Source organism: Tachyglossus aculeatus, chromosome 4, assembly GCF_015852505.1.
Source record: "Tachyglossus aculeatus isolate mTacAcu1 chromosome 4, mTacAcu1.pri, whole genome shotgun sequence".
In the NCBI taxonomy this organism is placed as follows: Eukaryota; Metazoa; Chordata; class Mammalia; order Monotremata; family Tachyglossidae; genus Tachyglossus; species Tachyglossus aculeatus.
In genome coordinates this window covers 135949776-135959509 of record NC_052069.1, presented here as the reverse complement: position 1 = coordinate 135959509, position 9734 = coordinate 135949776, and the positions used below count along the sequence as shown (strand labels likewise).

Below are 9734 nucleotides of genomic sequence, written 5' to 3'. Positions count from 1 at the left end.
AAGCCGTGCCCTTCCTGCTGCCGGGTGCGCCCGCCAGGCTTGCCCACCGTCGCTTCCCTGGGCACTGCCCGGCGCAGGGGGCCGGAGCTGAGACCCAAGGGGGGTCCCCACATCCCACCGGGAGGGGACCCCGTGTCGGGAAGAAAGCAGGCAGAAGGGCCCGGGCTGATTTTCGGAGAGCCCAGGGCCTGCCGTCGGCCGAATTGGAGAGCAGCAAAGCGTCTAGGCCGGGAGCTGAGCAATGCCCAAGGTTGCCGAGACGCAGAGGGACCTGGGTTCTAATCCCGGATCCGCTTCTCGTCCGCCCTGTGACTTTGGATGAGTCGTTCCGCTTTTCCGTGCCTCTGCTCCCCAGGCTGCAAAATGGGGGTTAAGACTGAGCCCCAGGTGGGACGGGGACCGTGTCCAACCCGATTTGCTTGTATCCACGCCGGTGCCTGGAAATGTGGTAAGCACTCAGCAAATAGCACAGTTAGTGGGGACCCCCCTTGCCTTTGTGCAGATGGGGGTCGTTGGAGGTTTTTGGATGGTAACAACGGGGCTTTTCCCGGCCTCTCTTCTTCGTTAATGGCGTTTGTTAAGCGCTTAATACGAGTCAGGCCCCATTCTAAGCCCTGGACTCCATACAAGATGATGACGACGATGATATCTGTCAAGTTCTCACTATGTGCCAAGCACTATCCCCTTGCCTTTGTGCAGATGGGGGTGGTTGTGGGTCATTGGAGGTTTTTGGATGCTAACAATGGGGCTTTTCCCAACCTCTTTTTTTCGTTAATGGCATTTGTTAAGCGCTTAATATGAGTCAGGCACCGTTCTAAGCCCTGGACTCCAAACAAGATGACGACGATGGTGTTAAGCACTCACTATGTGCCAAGCACTGTCCCCTTGCCTTTGTGCAGACAGGGGTGGTTGTGGGTCGTTGGAGGTTTTTGGATTCGAACAATGGGGCTTTTCCCGGCCTCTTTTTCGTTAATGGCATTTGTTAAGCGCTTAATACGAGTCAGGCACCGTTCTAAGCCCTGGACTCCATACAAGATGACGACGACGATGGTGTCTGTTAAGCGCTCACTATGTGCCAAGCACTTTCCCGCGTGGGGGCTCTCAGCCAAAGTAGGCGGGAGAACGGAGATCGAGCCCCCCGTTTTCTAGTTGAGGCAGTCGAGGCACAGAAGTGGAGTGGCCTTGGCGGAGGAGGGATCGGGAGTCGATCGATTCAGTGTGCGGCGGGGGATTGAGTAGGAGACGGGCTGGATTTCAAAGAATTAGTAGACCAGGAAGTGAATCGTTTTGAATATCCTTTACCCCTGATTTATTGGGGTGAGCCCTACTATCTGCCCCCCCAGAATCTGCCAGAGACTGAATCCTATAATAATAATAATAATGGTGTTTAAGTGTCAGGCACCGTACTAAGCGCCAGGGTGGATAGCGGGTAATCGGGTTGGGTGCATTCCTTCATCGCACATGGGGCTCACGGTCTTCCTGATTGACCGACGAGGTAACTGAGGCACGGAAAAGTGCAGTGACTTGCCCAGGGCCATGCAGCCGGGATCTGGGCCTGCTACGCCAGGCCGCTTCCCGGTGGTTTTTCCCCCCGACCCCGTGGACGCCCACGGCGGGCAGGGGGAGAGAGGGGTCAGTTTTAAGAATCTTTATTGGACACCGAGTCGTAAAATATCTCTGACACCCGCGTTAGATTCTCTTTAAATACGGTACACGTTCAGGATACATTCGGCAAAAGTCAGAAAGCAACAACACCAAAAGTGCATCTACAGGTGACACGGACCAAAAGTGCTGAGATGGCGGCGCGGCCGGGGGCGATGGGGAAGGGGAGCCGTGGCACTGGGGAGGTCCCCCCCTGCCCCGACTTGGCACCGGCAAGCGCAGGCATCTCTTAAATAACAAAATGGAAACCCCTTCCTGCCCCACGTGGAGGGGTGGATCGGGGGTCGGGGGGCTTCAGCCGGGCTGCCCGGACTCTGTGCTTTCTGTGTGGCGGCGGGCGACAGGCGGGCACTGGGGCTTGGGGCGCAAGTCGGGCATCCGCGCCCTTCCCTCCGTCGGAGGACGGTGGCGGTTTCCCTCTCCGTTCGCCTTCCCGCTTCCCCGGACCCCACCTGGGGAAGCGGGAGGGGTGCCCCCTTCCCTGGGCATCCCGGGGGTGGGCAGAGGGTGGAGAGGGCCTCCCTTCCAGTTGATTGTCGGGATCTAAATCCCGCCATCCACGCTTCCTCGACCACCAGGGTCTTGGGTTGTTGGGGTGGGAATAACGCGGCCTCTATTTGACCCCACTGTTGGGTAGGGACCGTCTCTATATGTTGCCAACTTGTACTTCCCAAGCGCTTAGCGCAGTGCTCGGCCCACGGTAAGCGCTCAATAAATACGATTGATTGATTGATTGGCCCCCGGACGGGGCAGATGGGCCTCCATCTGTCTGACCTTCGACCTCCAGTGTGGAGCGTCCCCCTCTCCACCCTGCGGCTCCCGAGACGGATGGACAGACAGACCAGGATCCCCCTGCGTCTCCGCCAAGGCCCGTTGCTAAGGGAACGTGGGCGGCGGGGGCGTCTCCCCCAAGACCCACTTGCCGCCCGCCCGAGAAAGACCGCCTGTGACCGGAACGAGGAGAGCGAAGGCGAGAAGGACAGGTAACCCCTCCCTCGGCGGGGAATCTGACCCCAGAGCGGTTAACGGGACCCCTCCTAATCGTAATAATAATCGGGATATCGCATCAGTGCTTCCTGTGCGCCAGGCACTGTGCGAAGCACTGGGGTGGATGGCCAGATCCGGCCAGACGCAGTTCCCGTCTCACACGGGGCCCTCGGTCTAAGTGGGGACGATTACGGGCATCGAACCCCCGTTTTACAGATGAGGAAACCGAGGCAGAGAACCGAAGCGACTTGCCCAAGGTCACTCAGCGGGGGAAACGGTGTGGCAATTAGGGCCGCGATTTGGCGCTTTCTACCAAGCCGCGCCGTTTCCCCTTCCCTTCCCCACCCTCTCGCTCGGTTTAATCGGGAGGGCGTTTGCTAAGCGCTCAGTACGCGCGAGGCACTGTTCTAAGCGCCGGATTAAGAGTGTGGTTTGCGTCCGCCCTGTCCGGACGAGGCCACGGCCGCGGGTTTGAAGCCGGGGTGAGGGCTCGGAGCGGGAGACCCGGAGACGGGCCCGGCCCGTGATGGTTTGGGGAGTCAGGCGGTCGATCGTATTTAATGAGCGCTTACTGTGTGCGGAGCACTGTACTGAACGCTTGGGAGAGAACGATACAACAAGACGGGGGGCAATTGAGGCAGCAGGCAGCCCATGTTAAGCGCTTACTATGTGCCGGGCACTGTACTGAGCGCCGGGGGGCATCCAAGCAAATTGGGATGGACACGGTCCTCCCACAGTCCCCATCCCCATTTTACAGACGAGGTCACCGAGGCCCAGAGAAGTGAAGTGACTTGCCCAAGGTCACCCAGCAGTCGAGCGAGCTCGTCGTGGGCAGGGATGCGTCTTGTTTGCTGCCATTGCGTCCTCTCCCGAGCGCTCAGTACGGTGCTTCGCGCACAGCGAGCGCTCAGTAAATACGATTGAAAGCGGCGGAGCTGCGATTAGAACTCGGGACCGTGTGATTCCCAGGCCCGTGTTTTGGACATGGTCCTCCGTGGGGCTCACAGTCCCCATCCCCATTTTACAGACGAGGTCACCGAGGCCCAGAGAAGTGAAGTGACTTGTCCAAGGTCACCCAGCAGTCGAGCGAGCTCTTCGTGGGCAGGGATGTGTCTTGTTTGCTGCCATTGCGTACTCTCCCGAGCGCTCAGTACGGTGCTTCGCACACAGCGAGCGCTCAGTAAATGCGATTGTAAGCGGCGGAGCTCAGTGTCCGCTCTTCGGGGGCGAGTCTCAGGTCGGAGGATTGCGGAGGAAGTGCCATGGAGGGCCACGAGACCCCCTCGGAGGAGAGGGAGGCCGGGGGTGGGCGTCCTGGCAACCCCCCGGGGCAGGATGGGGCGATGGGAGGGGGGCGAGGGCCCGCTGTCGGGTAGGGACCGTCTCTATATGTCACCAACTTGGACTTCCCAAGCGCTTAGTACAGTGCTCTGCCCACAGTAAGCGCTCAATAAATACGATTGATTGATTGATTAGTACGGTGCTGTGCACACAGTAAGGGCTCAATAAATATGATTGAATGAAGGAGCCACGTGTTCCTCGGTGGGTCGCCTCTGTGGACTGTGAACCCACTGCTGGGTAGGGACCGCCTCTCTATGTTGCCAGCTTGGACTTCCCAAGCGCTTAGTCCAGTGCTCTGCACACAGTAAGTGCTCAGTAAATACGATTGAATGAATGAATGAATGAGCCCACTGTTGGGGTGGGACCATCTATATGTTGCCAACTTGGACTTCCCAAGCGCTTAGTCCAGTGCTCCGCACACAGTAAGCGCTCAATAAATATGACTGACTGAATGAATGAGTGAGCCCACTGTTGGGGAGGGACCGTCTCTACATGTTGCCAACTTGGACTTCCCAAGCGCTTAGTCCAGTGCTCTGCACACAGTAAGTGCTTAATAAATATGATTGAATGAGTGAATGAATGAATGAGCCTGCTGTTGGGTCGGGACCGTCTCTGTATGTTGCCAACTTGTACTTCCCAAGCGCTTAGTCCAGTGCTCTGCACACAGTAAGCGCTCAATAAATATGATTGAATGAATGAATGAATGAGTGAGCCCGCTGTTGGGTAGGGACCGTCTCTGTATGTTGCCAACTTGGACTTCCCAAGTGCTTAGTACGGTGCTCTGCGCTCAATAAATATGATTGAATGAATGAATGAATGAATGAGCCCACTGTTGGGTAGGGACCATCTCTCTATGTCGCCAACTTGGACTTCCCAAGCGCTTAGTCCAGTGCTCTGCACGCAGTAAGTGCTCAATAAATATGATTGAATGAATGAATGAATGTGAATGAGCCCGCTGTTGGATCAGAACAATCTATATGTTATCAACTTGTACTTCCCAAGCGCTTAGTCCAGTGCTCTGCACGCAGTAAGCGCTCAATAACTACGATTGAATGAATGAATGAGCCCGCTGTTGGGTCGGGACCGTCTATACGTCGCCAACTCGGACTTCCCAAGCGCTTAGTCCAGCGCTCCGCACACAGTGAGCGCTCAATAAGTACGTCTGAAGGAATGAGTGAATGTGGAGGCCTCGGCACCGTCCAGGGAGGCCCGCCCGCGTCCCCGGGGCCGCCGGGCCTGGTTCCCTCGCCAGTCACCGCGTGGCACCCGCCGGGGTTGGCGTCTGGGTCCGGGGGGCCCCAACCCGGGCCTCCGAGCCCGGCTCAGCTTGAGGGGCGCGGCGTCCAGTACAGCGCCCCGGCCCGCCGGTGGGTCCCCCGCAGCCGTCCTCTCCGACGGGGTCCGAGCCGAGCCCCCAAACCTAACAGCCCCCTTCGACCTTGACGTGTAGGATCTTGGAGAAGCCGGGCCGCCGCCTCAGCGCCTACGGAAGGGAAGGTAGGGAGCGCCCCGTGAGCCTCTGGGGGGCCGCGAGGGGGGGGGGCGCCGGGGGGCTGGGGGAGACGCCCTCCCCCGCAGGGGATTCCGGGACAGCGGCCCGTTGTCGCGGGCCGTTGATGGTTATATTGTCCTCTCCCAAGCGCTCAGTACAGTGCTGTGCACACAGTCAGCGCTCCATCAATACACCCGAATGAACAGAATCCTCCCCCAAGCGCTCAGTACAGTGCTCTGCACAGTCAGCGCTCCATCAAGACGCTTGAATGAATATAATTCCCTCCCAAGCGCTCAGTACAGTGCTCTGCACACAGTCAGCGCTCCATCAATATTCCCAAATGAATAGAATCCTCCCCCAAGCGCTCAGTACAGTGCTCTGCATGCAGCGCTCCATCAATACACTTGAATGAATAGAATCCTCCCCCAAGCGCTCAGTACAGTGCTCTGCACAGTCAGCGCTCCATCAATACGCTTGAATGAATATAATTCCCTCCCAAGTGCTCAGTACAGTGCTCCGCACACAGCGCTCCATCAATATTCCCGAATGAATAGAATCCTTTCCCAAGCGCTCAGTACAATGCTCTGCACACAGTCAGCGCTCCATCAATACGCTTGAATGAATATAATTCCCTCCCAAGCGCTCAGTACAGTGCTCTGCACGCAGCGCTCCATCAATTCACTCGAATGAATAGAATCCTTTGCCAAGTGCTCAATACAGTACTCTGCACACAGTCAGCGCTCCATCAATACACTCAAATGAATAGAATCCTCTCCCAAGCGTTCAGTACAGTGCTCTGCACACAGTCAGCGCTCCATAAATACGCTCAAATGAATAGAATCCTCTCCCAAGCGCTCAGTACAGTGCTCTGCACACAGCACTCCATCAATACACTTGAATGAATATAATCCTCCCCCAAGCGCTCAGTACAGTGCTCTGCGCACAGTCAGCGCTCCATCAATATGCTCGAATGAGTAGAATCCTTTCCCAGGCATTCAGTACAGTGCTTTGCACACCACAGTCAGCGCCCCATCAATATGCTCGAATGAATTTAATCCTCCCCCAAGCGCTCAGTGCAGTGCTCTGCACAGTCAGTGCTCCATCAATACGCCCGAATGAATAGAATCCTCTCCCAAGCGCTTAGTACAGTGCTCTGCACACGGTGAGTGCTCAATAAATATGAACAAACAACAGAGAAGCCCCAGGGCTTCACTCTTCCAGCCACCCAGAGGGAGTCAGTACAGGCTGGGGTGGGGGAGACGCCTCGTGGCTCAGTGAAAAGAGCCTGGGCTCTGGAGTCAGAGGTCCTGGGTTCAAATCCCGGCCCTGCCACTTGTCAGCTGGGTGACTTTGGGCAAGTCGCTTCACTTCTCTGGGCCTCAGTTCCCTCATCTGTAAAATGGGGATAATAATAATAATAATAATAATAATAATGATGGTATTTATTAAGCGCTTACTATGGCAAAGCACTGTTCTAAGCGCTGGAAAGGTTACAAGGTGATCAGGTTGCCCCACAGGGGGCTCACAGTCTTAATCTCCATTTTACAGATGAGGGAACTGAGGCACAGAGAAGTTAAGTGACTGGCCCAAAGTCACACAGCTGACAATTGGCAGAGCCGGGGTTTGAACCCATGACCTGGGAGCCCCCCGTGGGCCAACCTGATTCATTCATTCAATTCAGTTGTATTTATTGAGCGCTTACTGTGTGCAGAGCACTGTACTAAGCGCTTGGGAGGTACCAGTTGGCAACGTATAGAGACGGTCCCTACCCAACAGTGGGCTCATTCATTCATTCATTCATTCAATCGTATTTCTTGAGCGCTTACTGTGTGCAGAGCACTGGACTAAGCACTTGGGAAGTACAGGTTGGCAACATATAGAGACGGTCCGTCCCTACCCAACAGTGGGCTCATTCATTCATTCAGTCAGTCAATCGTATTTTTTGAGCACTTACTGTGTGCAGAGCACTGGACTAAGCCCTTGGGAAGTCCAAGTTGGCAACGTATAGAGACGGTCCCTACCCAACAGTGGGCTCATTCATTCATTCATTCATTCAATCGTATTTTTTGAGCACTTACTGTGTGCAGAGCACTGTACTAAGCGCTTGGGAAGTCCAAGTTGGCGACATATAGAGACGGTCCCTACCCAACAGTGGGCTCATTCATTCATTCATTCAGTCGTATTTCTTGAGCGCTTACTGTGTGCAGAGCACTGTACTAAGCACTTGGAAAGTCCAAGTTGGCAACATAGACGGTCCCTACCCAACAGTGGGCTCACAGTCTAGAAGTATAATCATGATGGCATTTGTTAAGCGCTTACTATGTGCAAAGCACTGTTCTAAGCGCTGGGGGGGGGGAATACAAGGTGGTCAGGTTATGCCCACGGGGGGCTCCCAGTCTTCATCCCCATTTTACAGATGAGGTAAGTGAGGCCCAGAGAAATGAAGTGACTTGCCCAAAGTCACACAGCTAACAAGTGGCAGAAGCGGGATTCGAACCCATGACCTCTGACTCCCAAGCCCGGGCTCTTTCCACTGAGCCACGCTGCTTCTCTAATTAATAATAGTATCTGTTAAGCGTTTACTATGGACGATGCGCTCTTCTAAGCGCTTAGTCCAGTGCTCTGCACACAGTAAGCAGTAAGTTAGAGAAGTGGCGTGGCTCAGTGGAAAGAGCCCGGGCTTTGGAGTCAGAGGTCATGGGTTCGAATCCAGGCTCCGCCAATTGTCAGCTGTGTGACTTTGGGCGAGTCACTTTGCTTCTCTGGGCCTCAGTTCCCTCATCTGTAAAATGGGGATGAAGACTGTCAGCCCCCCGTGAGCCCACTGTTGGGTAGGGACTGACTGTCTCTATAGGTTGCCAACTTGTACTTCCCAAGTGCTTAGCACAGTGCTCTGCACACAGTAAGCGCTCAATAAATACGATTCATTGATTGATTGACAACCTGATCGCCTTGTATCCCCCCAGTGCTTTGCACATAGCGCTTAACAAATACCGTTATTATTAGTACTAGTAGTAAACGCTCCAGAAATATGACTGAATGAATGAACAGTGCTTTGCACATAGTAAGCGCTTAACAAGTACCATTATTATTAGGAGTAGTAGTAAGCGCTCCAGAAGTACGCCTGAATGAATGAACACTTCTTTGCACATAGTAAGCACTTAACAAGTACCATTATTCTTAGTAGTAGTAGTAAGCGCTTCAGAAATACGACTGAATGAATGAGCAGTGCTTTGCACATAGTAAGTGCTTAACAAGTACCGTTATTATTATTAGTAGTAGTAAGCGCTCCAGAAATACGACTGAATGAATGAACAGTGCTTTGCACATAGTAAGCGCTTAACAAGTACCATTATTATTAGTAGTAGTAGTAAGCGCTCCAGAAATACGACTGAATGAATGAATGAATGAATGAATGAGCCCACTGTTGGGTAGGGACCGTCTCTCCAAGCCGCAAACTTGTCCTTCCCAAGCGCTTAGTCTAGCGCTCTGCACACAGTAAGCGCTCAATAAATACTATTGAATGAATGAACGAATGAATGAATGAGCCCACTGTTGGGTAGGGACCGTCTCTCTATGTCGCCAACTTGTCCTTCCCAAGCGCTTAGTCCAGCGCTCTGCACACAGTAAGCGCTCAATAAATACGATTGAATGAATGAATGAATGAATGAGCCCACTGTTGGGTAGGGACCATCTCTCTATGTCGCCAACTTGTCCTTCCCAAGCGCTTAGTCCAGCGCCCTGCACACAGTAAGCGCTCAATAAATACGATTGAATGAATGAATGAGCCCACTGTCGGGTAGCGACCGTCTCTCTATGTCGCCAACTTGTCCTTCCCAAGGGCTTAGTCCAGCGCCGTGCACACAGTAAGCGCTCCAGAAATACGACTGAATGACTGAACAGTGCTATTGCGCACAGTAAGCACTTACCAAATACCACCACCACCACCACCACCACCACCACCATCATTTTTCTTATCGTTACCTGTAAGCGCTTACCAAATACCACCACCACCATCATCTTTGTTGTCGTTACCTGTAGTTTGGTCACGGTTTCCTCAAACAGTTTCCTGGCTTCGGCGCCGCCCGGGTCCTTGAAGTAGTCCCCGATGCCCACCTGGACCACGATGGACCGCAGATTCCGGCAGACGCCTGGCGAGGAGAGAGAGGGAGGCCCCGAGCCCTCATCCCACTGGCCCTCATCCCGACGGCCGGGCCCGGCCCGGGTCGGCGTGGCGACGGCTGCCCGGTTC

The 9734-nt window shown here is 54.5% G+C and overlaps 1 protein-coding gene across 4 annotated transcripts in view; it reads right to left on the bottom strand.

Annotated features, from left to right (window-relative positions):
- Positions 1–5107: 5107 nt before the first annotated feature.
- FBXO41 (F-box protein 41) overlaps positions 5108–9734 on the bottom strand; it is a 42057-nt gene continuing 37430 nt past the window's right edge. For all 4 annotated transcript variants that reach the window (XM_038745303.1, XM_038745306.1, XM_038745305.1 and 1 more), the window contains 2 exons: positions 9518–9633; positions 5108–5473 (listed from right to left, as the gene is read on the bottom strand). In XM_038745303.1, the coding sequence (XP_038601231.1) occupies positions 5411–5473; positions 9518–9633 (179 nt within the window). In that variant the 3' untranslated portion in view covers positions 5108–5410. The remainder of the gene's footprint in view (positions 5474–9517; positions 9634–9734) is intronic.